The following is a 26740-nucleotide window of genomic DNA, read 5'->3' as shown; positions in this document are numbered from 1 at the left end:
GTAGTGAAGGTAAATTAACACTCGCTGGTCAGAAATGTAGTGTGTTGAAAGCTGTTGGTGCTTGGGCAGGATGTGCGGTCGGTGATGGTAATTCATCTCATGTATTGGCTTCATCAGTTGCTACTATGATGGTGGCATTTCTACAACAGGTTGTATTTTGTTGTTACCTTTTGAGTGACTTATGCATCACGTGGTTGCCCATTATAGGTATTTTGACATGTGTGGATAGGCATTGGATGGGGGACTGTTCTCCATGCTAAGCCCTTGGATCCGCCACTCGAGAAAGGGGTTTTAATAATTCAATTGAACTGAATCTAACTTATTTACCCTTGCATAGTGGGACAGTGACAGCATTTGTAACATGAATGTTTTGTTTCATACACCTCGTGCTTTTTTAATAGTTATACACCTAGACCTATGTACCTTGTTGTTTTTTTTTATTTTATTTTTTTATTTCATAATCAAACCCCCCTCGCAGGAGCTTCATGAAGGAACCCTCATCACGGGAGCATCATCCCTATCTTCCTGGTGCTCAAGGATCAACATCATTCCTCCAGACCTCATATCATGGTTCGTTAAAGCTCCGAGCATCAAAGTATCAACACCGGGTGTCAGGCTTGGTTACATCGAGTGTATGATCAAGCTGTTTAAGCGGGATAATATGGAAATGGTGAGTACTTTTGGAGGACTGAAAGTAGGTAAGATTTGCTGTTAACCCCAACACCAAGGCTACTTTTGTACATTGCTAAATAAATATATCTATTTGGATATTTGGCAGGCTCTTCCATTGTTTGCATGCATAGTCATACGACCTCACCCATATAGAGCAACTAATATATCTTGAGTGTCAATCAAATGCAACTTGCCTTCTATATGGGTACAATCCCACAGCATGTTTCATTCTATGTGAGTAAGGCCCTACTAAGTAGCATGCCGTAGGAGCTGAGACACAGTGGCCCATTACCCCGACACCCAGGGTGCAACAACCCATTCATGATTATGGGGTGGGCAATTAAATGTCTTAAGGACACACGAACAGTACTAAGTATAGTATTTTGCCATTTACTAGATCATCCTCCATTTTTGTTCCCAGATTGAGCCCATTGTACCATACTTGGTACAAACTTTGGAAAAAGCCCGGCAACAATCCACTCAAATACCTTTGGTTTGTGAAGCCATTGGTGCTTCATTGCTTTTATCGAAACTTGGGGAGGTGGAGTTTAAGAAAGGTGAGCTGTTGGTCATTTATTAGGTGTGTACAAGTTATCTGCTTTACAGATTAAAGGTGGCTGTACACAGTATACGGCATGCGAATTCGCTTGCAAAGTCGTATGCAAACCCATTACCGAGTTCGGCATGCGGCAGCGAAATCCGGACAAAACAGAGAAAACGGACGAATTCCGGATACTTTGTACAACCACCTTTAATCTGTAAAGTAAAATCTGTAAAGTAGAACAAAAGAATAACCTTTAATTAGTTGCAACACTTTTCACAGGTGTTCATATAGGCTGTCTATTTACACCAGAGTTGACCCATTACCAAAACAGTTATAATGATATAATTTTTTTGTAAAGTATTATTCATTATAGCTGTTTTGGTAATGGACCAGCTATGGTAAGCTTGGTAAGTTTTTGATCCCATGGCTTTACCACTTTGTGGGACCTTAAAATATAACACTTACCCTAAAAATATTTTTTTTATATAATTTTATAAATTATCAACAAAATTAAATGTCTAAAATCGTTTTTACAATTTTAGAACAAAAGATTAACCTGTTATGGGAGATTCTTCTTGATGAAAAGAAGATGATCTTGACATCCGATAAAGTCCTCCAGCATGCTCCCGATGATGTCATCATGATCCTTGTTTCACTTATTGAGAGGATGTTGCTGATCTTTCCAGATCAACTGTCAAAGTTTATTGTCAGGTGATTGGTTTGTGAATATTTATTTTTGTGACATAAAGAAGGTACCGCTGTTGTGGAATAGAATGTTGGCGTGATACACCTACTGCTACATCCAAAGTATCAGATGTGCCTGTGCCTCGCTGAAGACCTCACCCTTATAAAAAAGAATCTTTATTATTGAGTGTCTATTAGCTGCCTTAGCCGAATATATATTGTAGTACTCTGGGTGTTAATAATAATAATATTAATATTTACTTAACATAACAGTCGTTTCCATCACATCTTGGTGCACCTGCTTCTACACAAACCAAGGAATGTTTATTGCGTTGTTGAGAAGACTTTGAAGAAACTCATGGCTGCCAACTCAGGTTTGTACTGTGTATTATAAATTCTTTGGAAATCTTCACTTCTGTGTTTAAAGAGATATATAAAAAATTATTGGAATGTTGTACTTTGACAGCTAAAACTAAAGATTTACGCTCATTATTGTATTATTACATCACAAACACAATCTACTATTCCAGAATTACCCTCCATCTTTCTCAACGAACTTTTCGCTCAACTACGCCCGGCATTACTCATCGATTTCAGCGCAATCGATGACTCAGCTGAAATTATGAAGAATTACGTCTCACATCGTCGCTTCACTAGCTCCCTCTTGTGTTTGTTGGATGCGAAAGTAGGGACGAAAGCATCGGAAGATATCGCGATGTTGATGATGCCTGATGTTTATCATCCATGCATAAGTGAGTGGGGTTGTGTTGAATGTTGTTTATATTGGAGATGTGTTTCTATTCTATGAGTAAGGTCCTTGTTTATCACATGGGATTTAGCCCAGAATTGACTCATTACCCCAATTCTAGATGTGGTAATTAGGCAACACACTTAATTGGAAATTGCTTCAACCTACTGGTCACCAATGGGTTGTAGCACTTGGGAGTTGGGGTAATTAACCAATTCTGGCTTAAACACGTTCCGTTTAAATGCAAGAGCTTTTTCAAATGAGATCTTTTTGTTTCAGCTGCTGCCAACAACCATGTATGGACGGATTATTTGTACAATAATAAAATCGATGCACGACAATTTATTTCTTCACATCTCAGTTCAATCTGTGATAAACTGGTTCATCCTGCACACCATAATGAGGTAGGTGTATGTAATGCAGTACTGTTGTTCTAAAATTATGAATGAACATAACTTATATATCCGGGCAAGGCAATGGCAGTTTTTTTAACACAGGTGTTCCGCTTCATACACCTCCTTTCCGCTTACGAGTTACCACGTATGTAAAAGCCATTTCAGCTTTAACCCTAAATTGCAAACACATAATGTCACTCATGTTCCAATAGTTAGTATGACATACCACCCCATGCACCATTAACATTTCCATCTCCTCACAGACAAGTCTTGCCGCATTATGTGATGTGCTTCGTATCGCACCCGACATTATGATGTCACAAGTAACTGAGTATCTTGTCACAAACCTATCAAAACATGACCTCACACAAGTCACTAAAGATGAAGTTGGAATCATGAAAACTAAGAATGGGGCTCTATATAACATGGCTATTATTGAAAGGTGGTGAAGGCTGTGTTATAATTTATACATTTATAAATTGTTATAATTAGCGTGCTTGGCCAGGAATTGGTTCTGAACTTGATGCTGCTGCCAATGTGAATGTATGTTTTTAAACAAGACAGTTATACTTTTATAAGTTTTATCCATACACCCTAATTTTATCTAATACAAAGATCCCACATAAAAGTCATTAAGTGCTTTTGCAAAATGGTTAGCACACTTGCTTTAAGCTTAAAAAATATAGTTTTGAGATACGTACACGACTACCATTATGAGCGTATGTGTCCTTGGGCAAGACGCATAATGGCAATTGCTCCAACCAGCTGTCAATTTTGAGTTGTCTAAATTGTCAGCCATACATAAAAACCGTCACCCACAATGTTATATATATGGAAACTTGTAGGCAAGTACGGGATGTATGAAACAGAACACCTGTATTATAACAACTATGGTCCAATCAAACAATGCCAGAGATTCTATTGATTTAGTTTCTTTTTATTTCCAACCAGTGCCCCGAAAATCGCTCAAAACAAAAATATAAAACGAGAGAGCAAAGCATATTCTTACAAAGAACAAATGATGGGTGAAGAGCTTCAGCGTGAGATTGAAGCTAAAAAGAGGGGTACGGGTGGGGTGAAGGGGGTGGGGGGTAAACAGGGAAACCCCCCAATACCCCTAAATCTGACGAAGAAACAGAAAGAGTTGGTTGACGCTGAGATGGAAAGAGAAAAAGTTATAAGGGACAAGTTGTTGTTGGTGGGTTCTCGTATGATATGTTGTTGATGTTGTTGTTGGTTTGATGATGTAATGAAGTGGTAATATGATGTGTGTTCTGGCTTTTGTGTTATATTAATACTACTGTGTTCTATATGTTTAAATATTTGGGATATGGAGAGTCAGTATACTGGGTGCTGGTCCATCTATTCCCAGCTTGTATATATTTGATAACTAATAAAAGTACCCTGGAAACAACATTAAAATACTGGCACTTAAACTGTAAGAACAAGTTATCCATCTTCCATAACCTTTGTTTGTTCCACCAAGGTTAATGCGGAGTTCAACAAAGCTTGCGACGTACTTCACGCCACCATAAAGGTCCATTCGCTCACTACTGGCATTTCCCACCACCTGGTAGCAGTGTTGAGCCCCCTCCTTGAATTATTGAAGTCTCCTCTCGCGTCGGAGCGAGCACAGCAACTCTTTGTCGCCCTCAGTGGTGTTATGATGCCAGATCATCTAAAAAAACTTGGTTGGTTCATAAATACAAAACCACTTTTTTTTTTCAGGGGTAATAGGCCAACTTTGTCCTAAATCCCAGATCCCCTGGCACCTCTCTCTGAAGAATCTCTTGCCTTACTATAGAGAATAGAACTTTTATAGAAATTGAGTTCTGTATTTTTATAAATACCGTGCAAGTATTATATATTCTGTTTGCCTTCTGTGATCAGCAATACAAACCCCCTTTATACAAAACACCAAATTAAACTGTATTGATTTTTTCCACAGGCATCCAAACAGCTTTCGCCACTTTAAGATTATATGATCCCTCACATAAAGTAGATGACGCTTGGTGTGCTGAGAATATAAACGATAATGTTGCAAGGGTGATGGAATCACTGAAGAAATCTATCAGTACTCGTAAGTTGGTTGGCTTTGATTGATTATTGTGCATTTCATTATTGAGGGTTAATTACTGCCTCTAGATGGTGTCACCCTTAGTGTTGGGGAATAGGCCCATACCCCAGATCTCATGTGATCTCACCCTTATAGATCTTTATTATTTTTAACTTACATGCTGGGTGCTGGGCTTCAATCTAAGGTCCCCATAGCATGCTTCACTATAGAACCCCACTCATATAGAACAGAACTTAAATTTCACTTAAAAATAGAAATATTGTACAAAAAAATGCAAAACTTTGCTTGAAACTAACAATACATTATATACAGAGCAACCGTCGCCATGCTCATGCTACATCTTCCCGTTCCTACATCGCGTGTGTTCCTCCACATCTGATGTTGATTTGATCCTCTCCTCCCTGAAGATCATTAAAACACAAGTGCGGATCAGGTTTGACGACGACTTGACCTTTGACCCCAAGTTACTGCCAAGGTTAAAGGTCATGGAGAACGCAGCGAAGTTGATCGGAACATCCATGGTTCAAGTCCAACATGAGGCGGTTAAAGTTATGATCGGGGTGTGTGAGTCTGCAAGTGGAAAGCAAGGGTAGGTTTAGCAGTGTTTACTTTTTCCACCTGTGTTGTGTTACAGATTTTACCAGTGCTGCCAGAAGTTTTTCTTAAGTGTTGCCTGCAGTTTTTTACTAGCGTTGCGGAAAGTCCTGTTAACCAGTGCTGCCTGCATTATTACTTTTCAGTATTTCTAGTTCATAATAATAAATCAAGTAGCATACCAGCAATCTCAATAAATAACACTTTCTGTGGAATGTCTCGAGGGCTGCAGTTTCCAACAAATACAACAAGTTTCTAACATACATTTATTGTTTACATTTATATTGTTATAATCATTTTACCGTTGCATGCAACTTTGGGTTACAACTTACAAAAATAGTTAAATATTAATTATTATCATTGTTATTCCTAGTTGTGCCACTGCATGCGATGACGAGATAAAATGTCTGCTCACCTCTCTGCTGTCCCCAGTGGCCATGCTGCGTGGCGTGGCACTCCAAGTAAGGATACCTAAAACTACTACATTTGTGAAAAGTTGGACCATTATGTCAACAACAAATTTGTTTTAACAGAAATATTTCAAGATGACACAATTGTCTTTATTTAATCTTCTACTATTTTAAACTGAAACATTTAAAATCTTACATTGAATGAAATCACATTGATAATATAAATTTAATCCACCCTTACAGGGGTTGTTGATATTACGTGACGTTGTGGCATCGGCAAGCGACAACCTGCTTCTGCATGTCACACGTCGTGCATGGGTAGCCATGCATGATCTCGACGATACTAACAGGAAGTTGGGAAAAGAATTGTGGGAAATTATGCATTTCAAACTTGAATCTACGATCTGTACAGAGATACTGGTGGGTTGAATCCGTAAAAATATTGTAACTCAAAAAAAAAATTAAAAGTAAATTTGTTACTTAATATTCTATGTGCGTAAACTCTTACAGTGTGACATGGCAGGAAACCTGGGGTTTGGGTCAGAGTTGGCCCGTTACCCTCCTTAGCAAATTGGTAAGCAAGCCTGCCTGTAAAAGATCATGGGTTCAGGGCTTAACACTGCTATTATGGGGTAATGAGCCAATTGTGGCCTAAATACTACGGCCCATAGCGTGCTACGCTGCGGGACCTCACCGACATAGAATACAATAGAACACTGCTACTAATATGGGAAAATGTGTCCTTGGGCGAGACTCTAACCTACACCTTGATGATGTCTTACCATATGGCGACAAACTCTCAGTCAGTTAATGTAACAAATAAAAATAGTTGCCAGCCAAGTGTTTTTCCACTCTATCGATAATAAGTTAGTTTAACACCAATAAAATTTATCTCAAAAAGATTTTCAAATTAGTTAAGAAATTAAAAGACATAAAACCTATCAAGATAAGCTATGAATATTAACCATCTTACCAACAGGAGGACATTCAATACCATGAGTCAGCAATCCAACAAGCATCTGCTGAGTCATTGTACACAGCCCTCGAATCTAACATAGAGATGGCACCTTTAATTTGTGAAGAATTGTTCAATATTTATAATCTTAAGTTGGAGGTAGGGTGCTGTGTGACTGGTATTTTGTTTATAATTGTATTATTGTATACATGTACAATGATAGTGCTACCATTGCGGGTATATGTGTCTTTTGGCAAGACACTTAATGGAAAGTTAACTAATGTGGGCACTAATGTATAAAAAAAAATGCTATATACACAATAAACACTATGACATAACAACAGTATATTTGAAACACTATTTTATTGTCGTGAAATTTTTTAATTACACATAATGATACATTACATTGCGTTTCTTTACAACAATCATTCTCCATGACATCACAGAGAGCAGCTCCAGTGATCGACCAGTTAGGACGAGTCATCCAAGAAAGTCCTCCGGATCATTTTGAGGCAAGAGTGGGAGTTGCCCACGCACTGAAGAAGATCTCACCCGTCCTCCCGGATCACCAGATTGAAGCTCTCTTCTCTTTCTTTGTTCCGGATGCTCTCGGAGACAGAAACCCTGAAGTAAGAGGATATTATTTAAATCTTAAGAAGCGATGCTTATCAACTTTTTTTAAAAATTATCTCGGTTTAATTTTCATGTTGTATGTAAGTAAATAGCAAAAAGTGTAAATTTAGGAATTTCTATTTTACCTGATAACGAATTTGGGCACACAAAGTAGATAGTATTTGTATTTTGGGCTTTATAATTTTAACCCAAATTTTGATGTGTTTAACTTGAAGTCTTAAAAATGGTTTAAAAACGCTTATTACACTGTAACACCTGTGATATATCTTCATTCTTCATATCAAGTTTTTTACCTTTTTTATAGCCAAAAAATAGGCAACAGCTTAAAGTGTACACAAAATTAGGCTCGCAAAGTGTTAATACTATAATATATTTATCCAGGTTGCAAAAAAAATGTTGGAGGCTGCTTTACAAGCTGTAAACGACCACGGCAAAAATTCGACTGAAATTTTGCTGCAAGTTTTTGAAGAGTTTCTTAAAAATGTAACAAGTTCTTATGTCTTAAATTTAACATTTGTATACCTATAGACATTATTATCTTGTTTTATTAAATTTTAAACTTTTACTGACAAACAATTTTTTTTAATATATTTAAAACCAATGTAGTTTTAAAACAAAGTTCTTCCACAGGCCCCGACCTCCCAAAGTTACGATGAAGTTCGGCAAAGCGTTGTCATCTTGTTGGGAACATTAGCACGACATTTGGACAAAGACCACCCGAAAGTTAAACCAATTGTTGCCAAACTAACAGAGACTTTATCGACCCCTTCGCAGGCTGTAAGTGTTGTGCGGATTTAATTCAGTTCCTAAAACTTCTTTGAAAATAATTCAGTTTGTAAATTTTGTGTAAATTTATTATAGTTCTTAAACTTGTGTAAATATATTTCAGTTTTTGAACCTTGTGGGAATATAATTCAAATTTTAATTGGGTTGAGAATTAATGGCTTGTGAGCAAGATGTGGCTGTTTTGATGACAAGTTGACGACACCTAGTTTTTGCACAAATTAAAGTTGTTATTTTGGGAATAAAACCTTTTTGTAGTTTTCCATACTGTTTCCTCCCCCAAGTATTTGTGCAAATATAATACTGACTAAAAAAAGGCAAAATATAAATTAAGCAAAGTGATTATCTTCTGATCATTTCCACCACCCCTAGGTGCAAGAAGCAGTAGCAAACTGCCTTCCTGCATTGGTTCCATCCATCAAGGAAAGCGCTCCAGATATTGTGAGGAAACTACTTGTTATTCTACTTGAATCGGAGAAATATGGGGAAAGAAAAGGTTGGTTTACTACTACAATTAACTCTGTTTTTTTTCCTACCTAGTCGCTCTAAGACTTTCATGGTTCATGTCATAGTTTCATTTACAATATATATATATTGATCTACCATGCCAATTTAAACCTGATAGTGCATTATATGTTTTAATATCCCATTATTTTTACGAAACAGGTATTACCCTGTTGTTAAGTGTCTATACAAACAAGCAGTAGATTGCATTCATCACGTTAATCAATGAGGTTCCCAATGTCTTACAGCAATAAATGTAACTGTGTTTTTAAAATTTGTAAAAATGTGATGACTATGCCATTTTTTGTCTCCCAATAATAGTATTTTCAGTTGGAAATACTTAAATAAACCACTTCCTTTTTACAGGTGCTGCATATGGGCTTGCTGGTATGGTGAAAGGGTTGGGAATAATCTCATTCAAACAACTTGATATAATGCCCAAGTTGACCGAAGCTATTCAAGATAAAAAGAACTTTAGGTAAGTTGTTTAACTTTTAATCCAGCTCTGGTTGTAGCATTCTGGGTGTTGGGGTAATAGGCCAACTCTTGCCTAAATCTCAGGTCCCATAATGTGTTACGCTCTAGGACCTTAAACTAAAATAAAACTGCTATACTAGACCTTTAGTTTTTGCTTGTTCTGACTGCAAAGAATATATACAACCTAAATCTAAACATCATATATCTCCAACTTTCGGTTTGTTAAAAAAATATATTTACCAGTATCGCAGTCAGTGGCGCAGCCAGAAATAAAATAAGGGAGGGGTTTTAATTTAAAAAATTCTAAATTTTTTATTTTGTTTTTAATTATTATATATTTTTTTGGTTAAGAAGGGAGGGGTCGCGACCCCCTAAACCCCCTGGCTGCACCACTGATCACAGTTATCAGTATCACAACTGTAGGGAAAGACAAGCAATATTATTTCAAAAACTTTGGTATGTCTGGTACTGGTAGCAATATATCTTAAAATATAAACATCACAAATTCTAAATAACTGGTATTTGAAATTAAACCTCTATGTTTAAACACCCACAGACATCGAGAAGGGGCTTTGTTATCGTTTGAAATGTTTTGTGGAATGTTAGGCCGGTTGTTTGAACCTTACATAGTACATGTTCTTCCACATTTGTTGCTCTGCTTTGGAGATGGGGACCAGTATGTGAGACAGGTAAGTTGTGATTAATAAAATAGGAAGAGAAAGGTCATGAATGTTTTTTTGCATAGGCAACAATAACAGAGATTTTCTGACTATCCGGTATATAAAATAGGTGTAATAAAAATGGGTATTCCTGTTTATAAAAGGAATTAGATTGGTATATGATTTAAAGTTCATGCCCCCTTTTTCTTTTTTGTGAGCGCAATTATTTTCTTATTTAATTTAACCCTATTAACAATTCAGGCTGCGGACAACACTGCTCGAGCAGTGATGCGCAACCTCAGTGCTCACGGAGTTCGTTTGGTGCTCCCATCTTTATTATCAGCACTAAGAGCTGAGGACTCCTGGAGGACAAAAACCGGATCCGCTGAGCTCCTCGGAGCAATGGCGTTCTGCGCTCCTAAACAATTATCCTCCTGCCTACCAAGTATTGTACCAAAGCTGTGTGAAGTCCTTACAGATTCACATCCGAAGGTTCTCAAAGCAGGTAGTTTATCTTGTATGTTTAATAAAAATCCTTATTTTTAACAAAACTTTAATTTTAGCTAAAAATATCTGTTTGGTTTATGCTATATTTTTAGTTCTATATGATATATTTTAAGTTTGCATAATCTTATATTGTTTTTTTAGTCTGATGCTGCAGAACAGTGCTCAGTGTGCCTACCTCTAGCCCAGATGATCTAAATTCTAGGCCTAATGCTGTTAGTAATATTGGCATGTGTCTCTTCAATGTCTTGTTATAAATAATAATATGTTAAATCTAATGATATAGCAAAGTTGGTGGTTAAGCAACAGTATTTGTATCCCCATTTATTCATATCACACTTCTTCTCACAGGACAACAAGCATTAAAACAAATTGGATCCGTGATCAGGAACCCTGAGATTCAAGCAATATCCGAGAGTTTGTTGGCTGCTCTAAGTGATCCAGCAAGAAAAACATCAAAGTGTCTTCATACGTTGCTTAATACTAAGTGAGTTACTCTATTTATGTATACTTTGTGCATGAGTGTTATAACTTGACAGCATGAGGTGTATGAATAGTAAATATCTTGCATGCACTCATGTTATAACTCGACAGACAGTGAGCATGAAGTGTACGAATACACCATGTGCGTCTGGTGTATAAGAAGACACTCATGTTATAACTCGACAGTGAGCATGAGGTGTATGAATACACCATGTGCGTCTGGTGTATAAGAAGACACTCATGTTATAACTCGACAGTAAGCATGAGGTGTATGAATACACCATGTTCGTCTGGTGTATAAGAAGACACTCATGTTATAACTCGACAGTGAGCATAAAGTGTATGAATACACCATGTGTGTCTGGTGTATAAGATTTAAATCTTGGTATACATCCAAGGGCAGATTCAGGGGGATGTTAAAGGAGTCCGGGCCGCCCCTTTTTTGTGAAAAAAGACATGAAAATAACCTCTAATTCGGTTTTTGCTTGTCTCGTAAAGTGTCTTAAAAATGTGTGAAAATAAAGTTACCCGAAATTGTGAATTCCTGGTTATGCTTACTGTTTACACCAGTGGTTCCCAAACTTTTTTTTCGCCCGGCGCCACTTGAGCTATTCAAAATGTTTGCGGCGCACTTAGCCAAAGGTCTTAGAAATAAAAACGCATTTTTACAGTTTTATCAACGCTTATATATACACGCTTATATGTATATATATAAGCGTTGGTTTTATCGTGTATTTTAAGATTAGGCTCGTTTAAGCATATGAAACTTAAGCATATGAAAAGTGTTGTACCACAGTCTGGACATGATTATTGCAAACCGAAAGAAATAATTGGCATTGTTACGTAATATACAAATCTACTGTACAGATAGAAATGCGAAAACAAACTTTTTAAATTTTATTATTGAACAAACACGTTGGATTTTTATATAAAACAACAATTTATATTGCAATAAAATATTAATACAAATCAATTATCTCGACCATGCTAAATTGGAAATGATTCTGCAAATTTTCACGGCGCACTTGACGAGTTGCGTCGGCGCACTAGTGCGCCGCGGCGCCCACTTTGGGAACCGCGGGTTTACACCATATACATATTACCACAGATTCATTCACTTCATCGATGCTCCATCCCTTGCATTAATCCTACCTGTGGTAGAAAGAGCGTTCCAAGATAGATCAACAGATACAAGGAAGATGGCCGCACAAATTATTGGCAACATGTATTCACTCACAGACCAGAAGGTAATAATTGTGTTTATTTTAGTGGATCTGGTTCTAATATAATGCTCATGAAGTTTTCATACTGAAATAACAGTCAAATTAACTGTCGTAACAAGGCACACCTTATACTAAGTCAAGAAGCATAACTTTGGTTTTATTTAACATAAAAGACGCTGTAACCTAAAACAAAGTGAGAGACGTAAAATCAGACATAATACAAACACAGTATACTGGTTAAACTAACAGTGACTCTGTAAAGAGAGGGAACGGTATATAACAGTAAACATGCTTCAGCGTCGCACGGGATAGTAATAATAAGAGGCGCCAGTGTTTCCAACAGAATAGCAATAACATAGAAATACGGGGTTAACTTAAAACGCAGTGATCAAAACGTAGTGATCTAAATTCGTTACATTAACATAATAAAAAACAGTCAAAATAAAATAACAGGGGTTTTTATGATGAAATAACAGTCAGGATCAAGTGTTACAAAATACATAACAGACAAAAATCAACCTGTATAAAATTGAATCTCTAATATTGAGAATCTACAAATCTCAGTGGGACTCTTATGGTGGTACCCTTGGTGTTGGGGTATTAGACCTACATCCCAGGCCTCAGGTGCGCCTTCAGATCTCACCCCCATAGAAAATAATCTATTTTGTGTTTATTAACTGCCTTAGTGGTATCTTTATGGTAGCAGCCTGGGCTTTGGGATATTAGTCCTGCATCCCAGGTCACATTGTTAATAATTGTCTTAAATTCTTAATATAACCTTAAACACACCCTTCTGTACTCAGGACTTGAACCCGTACCTTCCAAACATTATACCTGGGTTACAAAACACACTGCTTGACCCAGTGCCGGAGGTTCGAGGTATTGCAGCCAAAGCATTGGGTGCTATGGTGGAAGGAACAGGGGAAGCACAGTTTGAGGAGTTGCTTCCATGGTTGATGGAGAAGTTGACCTCAGAGAATAGTGCTGTGGATAGGTGGGTGAAATTTGTATTAACTCTACAGCCAGTGGCGCAGCCAGGGGGGTTTCAGGGTTCGTGATGCCCCCCCCATTTAAACCAAAAAATATATAAAAAAAAAATTTTTGATTAAAACCCCCACTAAGAAAAATTTTTTGATTAAAACCCCCACTTATTTTTTTCTGGCTGCTCCAATGTCTAAAGCGCTGCTTTTTTATAAAATTCTCCAAGTTTTCATTATGCATTAAAATGCACTCAGCAATGTTTATTAAACAATATATATAGTTATGCAGTAAAATATGTAGTAAAAATTCGCTCTGGATAGGTTGGTGGTGGTGTAATGTTTATTGTTTCTATTATGTATGGGTGAGCTTCAGTGCCGTGGCATATCTTAACATACAAACTAGGTATCATTACTTTATCACCTACTTTACCAGGTCTGGTGCAGCGCAAGGATTAAGTGAAGTCATTGCCTCACTTGGGGTTGAGAAACTGTCCAACTTAATGCCAGAGGTTATTAAAACTGCCCAGTCTGATACAGTGTTACCTCATGTGCGAGATGGCTATATCATGTTGTTTGTGTATCTTCCGTGTACGTTTGGAGATGATTTTATTCCTTTCATTGGAGATGCTATATTCCCAATTCTACAGGTTTGTGTTCAAATAACTATAAACAGAGTATCCTGGTTATTTGAAGCTTACAAAATTTCATATTTAAACTTTTCCGGCAGTTTCATAAATCAAAAATACATGCATATTAAGCCATTTTTAGCTGTGTAACTTGCTGTTATAACAACATAAGCTCATAAATTATAGCAGGGTATGCATTTTTCTGTTGTAAGAGATAGGCCCCGTTTATACATATCTTCTTTAACTCTTTCCATCATTCCACTTACCAGGCTCTTGCTGATGAAGCAGAATACGTGAGGGCCACAGCATTATTAGCAGGTCGTCGTATTATCACTATGTTTGCAAGCACTGCTGTTGAGGTGTTGCTACCACAACTGGAGAAGGGTTTATTTGATGATAACTGGAGAATTAGGTAAGAAATTGGTGTTTTTCAGGTTACAGAGAGGTTTCCGTTTTATATGGGTGAGGTCCTACAGTGTGGCACGTTACGGTGCCCAGTATTTAGACGATAGTTGGCTCATTACCCTTACAACCAGGCCTCTAGGGTGCTGAAACCACCATATGTGGGGTTCAAACCACCAACCTCTTGATTGATTTAAACCATGTTGTTCTCTACAGGTTGAGTTCCATCCAGTTATTGGGTGACTTGTTGTACCATGTATCTGGTGTGACTGGTAAGATGAGTGCTGCTGGTGGGGAAGATGATAATTTTGGAACCGCTGAAGGATTTAAGGTATACCTCATGCTCATGCGCACTGTTGAGTTATAACATAGGTGTCTTCTTATACACCAGACACACATGGTGTATTCATACACTTCATGCTCACTGTCGAGTTATAACATGGGTGTCTTCTTTTACACCAGACACACATGGCGCATTCATACACCCCTTGCTCACTGCCAAACAATACCCGTACATTACAACACCTAACACCTCCCACATCAACAGGCAATAGTTGACATCCTCGGGCAAGATCGTCGCGACCTCGTTTTATCCGGACTCTACATGGGAAGATCGGATGTTGCGCTCCTTGTTCGACAATCTGCTCTTCATGTTTGGAAGATAATCGTCCCCAACACCCCAAGAGTCCTCCGTGAGATCTTACCCACCCTGTTCAAGTTGTTGCTGTCGTTCCTTGCAACCAATGTTTATGACAAGAGACAGGTGGGTGGGATGTAGATGATGGAGAACTTGGTTCTAAGCTATTGATCTTAATCCTAATATATAGAATAGAATCTCTATTATTAAATGTCTAGATGTTAGCACCCTGGGTGTTTGGGTAATATAATAATAGACCTATGTATCTGGTCCCAAGATGTGCCTCACTGAAAACCTAACCCTTATAGAATAGCTATTACTGAATGTGACAATATACCTACATCCAAAGTCCCTAAAACATTCATATTGTGAATTTGTAAGGCAAATTTTTATAGAAGATTAGAATCATGTATCAAGTCATTAAAGTCCTTAGCCTTATATAAGACCTTTATTTAATAAATCCACATCCAGGTTGCTGCGAAGACCCTCGGGGACATAGTGAGGAAGTTGGGTGAGCGGATGTTGCCCGAGTTGATCCCCATCCTGGAGAAAGGATTGGATTCGGAAGATGAATCGCAGAGACAGGGAGTTTGCATCGGGCTTACTGAGATTATTAAGTCTTGCTCTAGAGATGCCGTGAGTATTGATATTGTAGGGTGGGGTGTTGCATTCTGTTTGGTAATATAGACGGCAATTTCTGTGAATCTGCCCTGATCTGGTGTACTTATGAAATTGGGCAATTCTCCAAACGAAATAATAGTCACGAACAAGTGATGCGAATTACGGAACAGTTAAAAATAAAACCCAACGAATGGTGTACTGTGTGATGTATATTTTGTCTAAAATGGCTCTTATTTAAATTGATGCTGCAATGGAAAAGAATGATTGATGTAAAGTAGTTTTGTACCTAAGTAGCCAGTGTATACATTTTACTTTACCAAAATTGGATTTTCCAGTATAAGCCTATGCATATGCCCAACACTTATTCCACAAACCTTAGATCATTGTATTCACGGACAACTTGGTACCCACCGTGCGTAAAGCTCTTTGTGATCCACTACCCGAAGTTCGTGTTGCTGCTGCCACAACATTCGAACATCTACATAACACAATAGGAGTTCAAGCATTGGATGAAATAATACCTGCATTACTACGCCAGCTGAGTATGTTGTATGTGTGTCTGGTGTGTAAGGAGACACCCATGTTATAACTCGACAGTGAGCATGAGGTGTATGAATACACGATATGTGTCTGGTGTATAAGGAGACACCCATGTTATAACTCGACAGTGAGCATGAGGTGTATGAATACACGATATGTGTCTGGTGTATAAGGAGACACCCATGTTATAACTCGACAGTGAGCATGAGGTGTATGAATACACCATGTGTGTCTGGTGTATAAGAAGACAATCATGTTCTAACTCGACAGAGAGCATGATGTGTACAAATACACTATGTGTGTCTGGTGTATAAGAAGACACCCATCTTATAACTCGACAGTGAGCATGATGTGTATAAATACACCATGTGTGTCTGGTGTATAAGAAGACACCCATCTTATAACTCGACAGTGAGCATGATGTGTACAAATACACCATGTGTGTCTGGTGTATAAGAAGACACCTATGTTATAACTCACATAAACAGTCCATGCAATTTACCTTGCAACAGCTCAACCTACCACAGTAATTTGTTACATGCACAGTTTCAACATGCAGCAATATCATGCTCCGATAAATGTCCATTTTTTAAATTACTAAAATATTCTCAAGGAGTTAGTACTGTGGCATATTTTCTGTAGCAGTATAACATTACACAGCTGCAATTTCCGATTGCCGAATCCCAACACACATGCAATGCATGTCTGTTTTGTTCCTAATCATTCAAACATTATAATTTCACAGAAAACCCTGTGACATCAGAGAATGCAGTTGATGGTCTGCGTCAAATAATCTCAGTGAAGGGAAGGGTTGTGTTGCCATTCATTGTGCCCAAGGTTAGTTTGTTTGTATTTATAAATAACATGACTGGTATCCAAATAACATTGATATTTATATTTAAAAAAAATGGTGTTATTCATTCTCTTTTTAGTGAAAGTTAAAGCCCACGTTTAATACATTGTGGCCTCATACAACATATTATCTTTAATGCTCCTGCCAACCCCCTCTTATCCCCATTGGCCAAGATAGCTTCATATTAGCCCTTCAAACTGCCATATATTACCCCTGTTGATTACGAAGCCCCGTTTTTAAGCCCAGTCCCATAACCCCACTTTAACCCTGCCAACCATCATTCCACCCCACAGTTAATTGAACCCCCAGTAAATACCGAGGTCCTTGCCCTCCTATCTTCTGTGGCTGGTGAAGCGTTGACAAGACATCTCTCATCAATTCTTAAGGTATTTAGATAATATTGTCATAACTCACAAAGTCCTATGCCTATGGCAGTTAAAACTTTATGAAAAAATGTTACTATAACTCATACAGTAAAGCCTTGCTGTACGGCAGATGAAACTCAGTATAATAAAAAATATGTGATAAATATGAATTCATGGTATAATAAAATGTGTTTCAAAAGTCATTATAAAATATAAACTCATACCCTGATAAGGTGTTGCATTATAGCAGATGAAACGTTGGTATAATTAAACTAACTATTTATTCAGATGAAGACAGTATATATGTTATATTATAAACATTATTTCCTGAGCAGAAATAAGATTTTTTAAATCTATTTATTGGTTTTAAATCTAAAATAATAATAAAACTAACTTTTATTGGCAGGTTTTGGTTCAAGCTCTGATTGACGCTGATGATTTTGAATCTGTTAAAGCAGATGCTACGAAGGTTGGATATATGCATCAACTAACTGGTGTTGCTTCTTACTTTATTTTAATTACCACGTTTGCTAAAATAAATCATGGGGACTTTTATATTATCTGTTTCTTTATCAGGTAACTTTAAAACTTCAAATTCTAAAAACATTTGAATCAATTTTTATACAAACCTCAATTTATAATGTTTTTATTTTTTTTTAAAGGTTCTCATTATATTATTTTTATAAAGGTGATCCACTCGGTATCTGGCGAGCAGGGCATGAGGATCGTTATCGACGATCTTCTCCTCGGAATCAAGAATGAAGATGTTGAGATCAGATATTCCTCAATCGTGCTCCTGCGTGCGTTTTGCTCCGTAAGTATACCTCATGCTCGCTGTCTAGATTAGAGAGACCCATTTATGGCAACATAACTTGGTGGTTCGAGTGCTTGCATCATAACACAGGAATGACAAGTTCGATGACTTTGCCTTTGTAGCCTTGTGTGTCAATGGACAAAATCAATTAATGGACATTGCTCCAACCAGATATGCACTAATGTCTTTGAGCACCCTGGGTGGGGTTTGGGGCCAACTCTGAACTAAATTTCTGCTCTCGTGGCCTGTCACACAGTGACGTCACCCACATAGAAGGAAATGGGGCTATTATTAAAATTAAAAGCTCCCGTATAAACAGAATTTTTAACAGAAAAACTATTCACTTATGCATTACATTACCTTTGTATAAACAATAAGCCAACAAATTTATTCCCAAGAATCCAAATGGTGAATTCTCGGACTACATCGCCGTGTTTATCCAAGCGTTTATCAAGTTGCTCGCTGACCCCGACGTGCGCGTCCAATCAGAAGGCTGGGAGACGCTGTCGGTCGTCACTGGAACCCTCGACCCGGCCGACATGCACAGGCACGTCAGCTCTGTGCGACACGCGCTTCGATTTATTAAAAACGACGAGATGGTTATTAAAACAGGGACTTTACCAGGGTTCTGCTTGCCTAAAAAAGTGGGTTTGTGATTTTTTTAGACTCTTTATAATTTGTGTACGTTTTTTTATGCTTCTCCCAATATTAAAGGTTACATGAATACTAAAAAAAGTAAAACACATGAATTAGTTATAAACTAACTATATAAATCCATTTGCATGCAACTCTACTGTAACTGTGCATTAGAATTTGTCTCTATGTTTACTGATTTAATCAGAAACTTCAATGTAAGAAAATATAAATCTGTATAGTATTACTTTATATAAAACGACCTTCTTTCTTCCCAGGGCATGGCTCCTCTCCTGTTAATCTTCCGTGAAGGCATCCTTAATGGACATCCGGACTTAAAAGAGCAATCAGCACGAGGATTGAGCGAATGCATTCAATACTTGACGCCAACTGCTCTTAAACCATCCGTTGTTAGCATCACAGGTGATAGTTTAATTATATGTATGTAGAAAATTCAATATAAATACCAAAGTACAAGTACATGAGAAACAACATTGTGTAAGATACCTTTTTGTAGCAGGCTAAAGCCATTTGCTATGGGGCCAAAATGAATCATGTGGTCAAAATTTTTTACACTTTTTTTGAAGTTTAACATGGCAGAAGGTTTAGTTGTTTAGTTCTGTAAATATACTATGTTTACGACCAAACATGACAATAAAAAATTGAAGGATCATCTTATTCCAACCTATATATACTATACATATAGTTTAAAAGTTATTTGGGATTTGACTAAGTTTTGACTTGACTACTATACATAACAATGCTTTATGTTACAAAGGTCCTTTAATTCGTATCCTGGGCGACCGTTACAACTCCAATGTCCGAATATCAGTCATTGAAACTTTGTCTTTGCTGCTGCAGAAGGTAACTCATACAAGGAATCCGATGTTGAAATTTGTTAATGCTAACTGTAAAAAAAAAATGTTTTAAATGCCGTAACTATTCAACAGTGTACCAGTTTTTATAAGATAATTTGATTTATCTATCTGCTAAACCTTTGTTTTTTTGCCTTTAAAAAATGTAACTTTACTTCTAAGTTCATTTTCAAACACCTTTAGTATTATCAGTGTACCAGTTCCCATGAGATAACTTAATTCTACATATATGTTACATGCCATAAAACAGTGGTTCCCAAAGTTTTTTTAGCGCGACCCAAATCAGAGTTTTATAAACATCTCACGACCCATAGGTAATCCTTTAGCTGGTGGCCACCTAAAATTTTGGGTTCAAAATGTTCAAATTAACTTTGAAAATGCGCGATAAACATGCTGCGGCAGCGTAATTCGCTTGACTTGCGTATAAGGTTAACGATTTATTACGTCACAATAGTATTATGTTCTGTCACAATAGTGATGTATTACGTAAGTTAAGGGACGTTATAGACTTGTTTTCGTACTGTTTTATGGCAGTAAAAACCTTAAACCCCTAATTCCCAGCCAATAAACCCTAACGAATTATGTAATCTGTAACGTAGATCAAACCTAACAATACGCATTCTATGACGTAATAATCTAACCTCTGTTTAATTCATAACGGCTCGTGTGGAAAATACGGTTACGCAGCACGATTTCGCACATTTTCAAAGTTATTTATCGACACAAACGCCAGAGTTTTTTAAATCTTCAACTGTTTGTGTGGATCTTTCAATGTATTATTGAAAAAAAGGCTAAAATACGATGCATGTGCCTCTTTAACATTCAAGCCTGCTTTAAACCTCCTACATGCCTAATGATTTACGTGTCAATCCCTATTATGACGCAAATATTCGACGTGTGAATTGCTATTATGTCGTAATTAATTGCCAGGTTAAACAATCGCTATTATGATGCAATGAATCCACGTGTGAATGCCTACTATTTCCTAACAAACAGCCCACCTGGCTAAGAAAAACATGGTAAATATAAGGCTGAACTACAGCGCAAACCTAACCCGAACGCTTAAAAAGAAAAAAACTCGTTTTAATAAACTTGAATCATCACCTTGGCGCGACCCATTCTACAACCCTGTGCGACCCATGTTTGGGTCGCGACCCATACTTTGGGAACCGCTGCCATAAAACCTTTGGCATAGGCCACAGTTGCACATTACCCCAGCAAGATTTTAAAAATCTTATTTTTCTACAGGTTGGTCCATTTTTGAAGCCGTTCCTTCCCCAACTGCAAACAACCTTTAGCAAAGCTTTGCAAGATGCCAATAGACCTGTTCGTATACAAGCTGGCATCGCATTGTCTCATTTATCATTCATACATGCGAGAGTAGACCCATTGTTTACTGAGCTTAATAATAATATCAAGAACGCTGAAGATGCTTCACTGTGGTGAGTATGTGTGGTTGACAGTGAGCATGAGGTGTATGAATACACCATGTGTGTCTAGTGTATAAGAAGACACCCATGTTATAACTTCACAGTGAGCATGAGGTGTATGAATACACCATGTGTGTCTAGTGTATAAGAAGACACCCATGTTATAACTTCACAGTGAGCATGAGGCAACCACTATGCATGTATACACGTATGTATATACATTCACACTATATAACATGTGTATGTTCCACACAGTGAGACCCACCTAGTTGCATTGCGGGGCTGCATCTCAAAAGGAGGAAACAAAATGAGTGACAAAGTCAGAACTGAGGTAAGTTATACATATTGTAAAGCAAAAATATAAAAATTTGGTAATTTTGAGCAGTTTGTGCAATTTTTTTGCCAATTTTCGGTAAAATCTTTATTTAATGTAAAAATGGTGTTTTTTTGAAATTTTTAGTAAAAGTTATAGAGAAAAACTAAAACCCATGTGTGACCAATAGATTAATCAAGCAGGAAATCATTAAAATACCAATCTGAATAACCTATCAAAACTTGCTGAAACCACTGAAAGGCCCACAAATGCTAGATTATTTCTTTCATTCAATACCGCAGTCTAAGCAGCAGTTAGTCATCATCAGTTCGGGTGATCCTTACCTGTTGTCCATTTATGGACTTCAGATAAGTACATGATGACAATGGGTTTATGAGTTTAATGACTTATAATATCCCTTGCCTTGTACTGGTAACAACACACCAGTGCTTGGTATGTCTGAGCCTTCTCTAATGTTTAATCTTGTATGCAACACTACACCAAGTTTTGCTCTTATTTTTAATGTTGTACTCTGGAATAGTAGTGTATTAATAAGGAGATATACATACCTATTCCTGTGCATTTGATTTTAGTATTTTGTAACATTTAAGCAATACTTTTTGCAATATACTGCCTGTTTTTGTCAGCACATTCGCTGTAATGGTAAGCTTCCACCTCCAAAATTACAATTTTTTTTTATTTTTACTGGTTAAATACAGAATCTTCAGGGTTGGCCTACATTAAGACGGTGATATACATAAACGTAACCCCACATTATTGTATATACCCCATCGTATAACTAATATACACCAACAGTTGACTTCAACCCTCTCGTCCCAACTTTCATCTGACCAAGACGTTGCTCGACGATGCGCATCAGGTTGCCTTGGTAACCTGTGTGCGGTCATGCACAACGATGAGGTCACGCAGCTGCTGACTGACCATGTATTTGGTAAGTTTAATACACAGATTTGTGTTTTTTTAAGTTGAATTTAAATGGGTTTGCATTTTACCAAAGAAATATAGTGTATTGTTTTAAAGACATAATCCCAGGTCTCCTGGTATTGTAATAGGACCTCATCTGTATAGGATTGCAGTTAATGAGAGTTCATCACATTAAAAATAATCTATCAACAAATAAAACTTCCCCAGTAAATGACCCAAATGCAAGTTGGAGTTTGCGTCAAGGCCGCACAACCTTACTTGCGTCTGCATTGAAAGAAGCTCCAAACAAGATTCTCGATCAAAATCGAAGCCAGGAAATAATTCAGATTGTTGTTAATAATTCAAAAATGGATCGGGTAAATTGTGGTTGTTATAATAACAATAAATCGTATTATGACATAACTGAAATTAACTTCTTTATCATCCCATGGCGGGGCAATAACAGTCAACATAAACAGATGTTCTGTTCCATACACCTCGTACCCAGTTACCACACATGTAACTTTGTGGGTGATTTTTTTATATATGGGTGACTGTTTAGATATGCCCTAAGTGTTCTGCTTAACGACTAACAACGGTAGCAGCTTTACCCTTAAGCTTTCCTTGATTTCAAGGTTTGTAACATTAAATGTTTATAAACTCAGGTTCAAATTGTCCTCAGCACAATTCATTCAGCTGCTTATCTGGTTCATTACTTTGTTAAAAGTGGGGAGAAAATTCCTCCACAAGTTTTGGAAGCATTTAATAATGTAAGTTGTTGTTGTGTCATATATGGTCTATTCATACACCTCATGCTCACTGCCAAATTGTAACATGATTGTCTTTTTATAAACCCGACGAACATGATGTATTCATATATTTTATGCTCACTGTGAGTTATAACAAGTCTTCTTCTACACCAGACACACATGGTGTATTCATACACCTCATGCTCACTGTCGAGTTATAATACATATATCTTATATTATACATTACCAGGGATTTGAACACAGCTCAAACGATGTCAAAACAGCCACCTGTCAATCATGTATGTGGGTGGTGCAAAACCTGTCAATCAATGAACAACTAAGTAATGGTGTGGCAGGTATAGGAAATTGAAAATATTAAAGTAACCTGTAACATCAAATGAATAGTTCTGTTTGGGGATTTTTCATTTTAAATCCATATTATGTACGGCAGCAGATGTGGATATATAAAGTTTAACTTTAGCTCAATTTTCATTATTTTTTCAGTTTAAATTTTTATTAATGAGGTCACCGTTATTAATGTTTTAGTTTCAATTCTTCCGGAATCTGTAACTGTCCGCTGGGTGGCGCTATTGTTAACGCTGAGTCGTGAGAAGAACACAACGGTTCGTTCGTATGCTGAGTCAGCGATTGTTGTTCTGCTTCAACTACGACAATCGGATGCTTTGATGACGGTAAGTGGGTGATGTAGTTCAGTCTCTAATCGATAGTTAGCAGTGTAGGTTGACAACTTGTACCTGAGGTGCATTTTATTCACTTACAATCAGACTTTATGAGGTCATAAGTGGAGTATGTTCATCCCTGCCTCTTATGACGATATAGGAGCTCATGGTGATAGTGTGGTTCATTATAGGTTGTGTGTTATACCAGCCAGTGGATGCATAGCAGTTAGCCAAGGTATAGAATTGATATGTTATAAATCAGTCAGTATGTAGTTCATTGGCTCCTAACTCAATAGGCCTACTCATTCTGACAATTGACTTAAAAGGTAAGGATCCCAGGTAAAAGGGTATGGGTTGGTATTCTTTAAGAGCACTTCAAATTCTTTACAAATATTTTATTTACAGAAAATCATCGACCAATTATCGAGTCGCGATTCAAACTCGTTGTCAGAACTTCATCGGCAGAAACTTAAACGTTTGACAGAATTGAAAGAAACATTTGAAGATATCGATAATACAATTATTCATGTGTAAAATTATGGTGCTTTAGTGTTATTTCTATCCTATGAGGGAGCAGAGAATCGTTTCATGTCGTTGTGTGTACGGGTTTTATAGAAAAAAATCAGTAAAATTACAATTTTTAAATTTCTGTTATCGAAGTTCTTTTTTATAATTACTTTGCAAAATTTTGTTTCTGGTGATTAATCTTTCATGGATGTGTGGTATTGGTTCTTTGTGCTCACATTACAAATACAATTTCGTTGCAACATTTGTAGCAGGCCAGTATTAAGTTTAATATAGTTGAGTGGGGGGAAATGGGACATCTTTATCACAAAATATTTAAATATTCTGATTGTGTTTTAAACAACTAACAACGGTCTATGCTCTATGGGAGTCATGAGAATACGGTTTTTTATTTATTTGAATTATCTTTGTATACTACCAAATGTGACGAGAAAATAGAATGGAAATGTGTCCCATCTTCCCCCACCCTACTATATTACCATAACCTTTTTGTTTATTAAGCAAGTCCATAGCGTGCCTCGTCCTAGGGACACGCTTATATAGAATATAAATGTCAAAACTACTACACATTCTCAATACAAGTCCCCCAATCTTGGCCGTAATGAAACCCAGAAATATCAACTTTGACGTTACTTTTCGGATTATTAAGCAGTTTATGACATAACAAGTGTTCCCCTGTTCTGTTATAAAGACCTTGAATTCTTATTGTTTCAGAGTTCGGGTTTATATACCAGTCAAAATATTTTAAATAAGCTTCATCGTTCTGATCAAGGTATAAAAGATATTCAACCAACTTGGCCGGGCTTTCAAAGTTGTCTGTGTGGATATAAGACCCAGGTGGAGCGAGCCTGGCCACCGTCATTTTTGTAGGCCCCCAAACAACTGGGACTCGGCCCATTAGAACGCCTTTTTCCCAAAACTCGTCAGTCAAGTAGTCAATGCAGTTCTGTGTCTCTTCAAATGCGAGATAGAACTTGTACGACAGCAAGACTTCATCGCTTAGTTTCTTATAAGCTTGCTTGTTATTGAAACACCAACCGTATCTATCTAATGGCAGACCAGCTTCCACAAGAGCATTCGCGTATTCCATTCGTAACTTGGAACCTCGGAGTAATTCGCAATCGTTCACCACCCAAAGCTAGAATATATTAGTTATTTAGCCTCATACTCCATGCCAAGTGCGTGTACTGTCCAATTAGTTGGCCATACAAAATAAACTCACACCGAATACTTACTGCTAGTTTGTGTTTTCGTTTTAAATTCTCTTCCACAAAATCGCTCCCCCTTGAGAAAATATTCTTTGCCATCTCCATGTTGAGGAAAGGATAAAAAACGTCCGACATAAGTCTGTACGTCATAGTCCAGTTTATGAACGCACGATCAAAATGGTTCGGATGAAAGTTTTCGTTGTTTCGCATGTAGGCGGGGTTGTCCATTGCCCAGAATACGTAGTATTGACTTGGTTTTCTGAAAAAAATAGTTGTTGACGTTTGTCAGAGTAGTTGCTGTTTGCCGTAGCAACCATTCATATATCAACGTGGAATAGAATATAAACTGTACCGTTGTTGCATTACTTGATTTTTTAGTTTTCGAGGCCAGGGTAGTTAGTTATTATGTGCGGTAATGAGGAACATGACCAATTGCCTACTAAACATATTACCCCCTACGAGTTACATCGCATGTATCTCTGTGGGTAATCATTGTTTATTTTAATCAAATATTCCTAAAATACGTATTTAAATAATCCAGCCTGCATCGCACACCCTTATACCTGAAATGCTTCCAGGGCAATGTTTCCTCATCTAGCGCCGTGTAATGAAATATAACGGCAGCCGCTTCCTGGATTCGACTCCTATCATAAGTTAGAACACATTCCCCAACCGTATGTCCCTCGGCATGGCCCTTCCACGCATACCCCCACGGTCGACGCCATGACAAGATTACTGTTTTCCTATGGATACAAATATAGTAAGGTGGGGTAAGATGGTTCATGCTTTCACTCTTTTCTTGTCCTATTTGGTGGTAAACAAAGAATATTTACAAAAATATAGCAGGGTTGGGAGACCGCTTTCCATTTTATTTTTCCGTCTCATTTGGTGGTAAACAAAGAATTACAAAACAGTATCCCCACGACTCCCATAAACTGTTGTCAATTGTTTAAAACACAAAAATTAAAAAATGTTTGGGAATTATGTGCTAAATGTATCCCATTTTCACCCCACCCTACTATATATATATAACGTACACTTACGACTTTGGCTGATCGTGTCCAACAAACGGGTCAGTCTGTGACGTAATCATCAAGATAAACGTACAACAGAAAACCGACAAAGTAATCCACACAAAAATACAATTCATATACCGTATTCTAGAAATACTGTAAGATCTCATCGCGTAAGCAAGTCTGTAGATAAACAACATAAAAATA

The 26740-nt window shown here is 37.3% G+C and overlaps 2 protein-coding genes and 1 non-coding gene across 3 annotated transcripts in view; 2 read left to right on the top strand and 1 right to left on the bottom strand.

Moving 5' to 3' along the window:
• Positions 1-24556, top strand: part of LOC149739193 (stalled ribosome sensor GCN1-like) — a 27764-nt gene extending 3208 nt beyond the window's left edge. The window contains exons 8-53 of the mRNA XM_089874214.1: positions 1-149; positions 479-670; positions 1094-1229; positions 1759-1927; positions 2174-2274; positions 2431-2652; positions 2928-3052; positions 3307-3485; positions 3995-4241; positions 4530-4734; positions 4992-5123; positions 5433-5709; positions 6088-6175; positions 6368-6544; positions 7104-7238; positions 7526-7708; positions 8094-8195; positions 8343-8489; positions 8868-8991; positions 9366-9477; positions 10033-10165; positions 10397-10640; positions 10991-11126; positions 12231-12369; positions 13149-13339; positions 13759-13972; positions 14221-14363; positions 14570-14684; positions 14901-15116; positions 15462-15626; positions 15991-16153; positions 16897-16988; positions 17298-17390; positions 17776-17838; positions 18058-18183; positions 18582-18827; positions 19095-19239; positions 19595-19680; positions 20940-21133; positions 21377-21452; positions 22251-22386; positions 22587-22735; positions 23024-23128; positions 23358-23463; positions 23654-23799; positions 24193-24556. Coding sequence (XP_089730340.1) covers positions 1-149; positions 479-670; positions 1094-1229; positions 1759-1927; positions 2174-2274; positions 2431-2652; positions 2928-3052; positions 3307-3485; positions 3995-4241; positions 4530-4734; positions 4992-5123; positions 5433-5709; positions 6088-6175; positions 6368-6544; positions 7104-7238; positions 7526-7708; positions 8094-8195; positions 8343-8489; positions 8868-8991; positions 9366-9477; positions 10033-10165; positions 10397-10640; positions 10991-11126; positions 12231-12369; positions 13149-13339; positions 13759-13972; positions 14221-14363; positions 14570-14684; positions 14901-15116; positions 15462-15626; positions 15991-16153; positions 16897-16988; positions 17298-17390; positions 17776-17838; positions 18058-18183; positions 18582-18827; positions 19095-19239; positions 19595-19680; positions 20940-21133; positions 21377-21452; positions 22251-22386; positions 22587-22735; positions 23024-23128; positions 23358-23463; positions 23654-23799; positions 24193-24321 — 6953 coding nt within the window. The 3' untranslated portion in view covers positions 24322-24556. The remainder of the gene's footprint in view (positions 150-478; positions 671-1093; positions 1230-1758; positions 1928-2173; positions 2275-2430; positions 2653-2927; positions 3053-3306; positions 3486-3994; positions 4242-4529; positions 4735-4991; positions 5124-5432; positions 5710-6087; positions 6176-6367; positions 6545-7103; positions 7239-7525; positions 7709-8093; positions 8196-8342; positions 8490-8867; positions 8992-9365; positions 9478-10032; positions 10166-10396; positions 10641-10990; positions 11127-12230; positions 12370-13148; positions 13340-13758; positions 13973-14220; positions 14364-14569; positions 14685-14900; positions 15117-15461; positions 15627-15990; positions 16154-16896; positions 16989-17297; positions 17391-17775; positions 17839-18057; positions 18184-18581; positions 18828-19094; positions 19240-19594; positions 19681-20939; positions 21134-21376; positions 21453-22250; positions 22387-22586; positions 22736-23023; positions 23129-23357; positions 23464-23653; positions 23800-24192) is intronic.
• On the top strand, positions 21756-21898 carry LOC149739194 (U8 small nucleolar RNA). The gene has a single exon (XR_016384800.1). It is a non-coding gene; the product is annotated as a U8 small nucleolar RNA (small nucleolar RNA).
• Positions 24474-26740, bottom strand: LOC149739192 (alpha-(1,3)-fucosyltransferase 7-like). Its single transcript, XM_089874230.1, has 4 exons — positions 26564-26740; positions 26084-26263; positions 25548-25779; positions 24474-25450 (listed from the first exon to the last, which is right to left on the bottom strand). Exons 1-4 carry the CDS (start codon positions 26731-26733, stop codon positions 24875-24877), a joined length of 1158 nt encoding a protein of 385 aa, XP_089730356.1. The 5' UTR covers positions 26734-26740; the 3' UTR covers positions 24474-24874.

Source organism: Ciona robusta, chromosome 3 (genome assembly GCF_009617815.1).
Source record: "Ciona robusta chromosome 3, ASM961781v2".
Lineage (NCBI taxonomy): Eukaryota > Metazoa > Chordata > Ascidiacea > Phlebobranchia > Cionidae > Ciona > Ciona robusta.
This window is presented reverse-complemented; position numbering and strand designations above follow the sequence as displayed.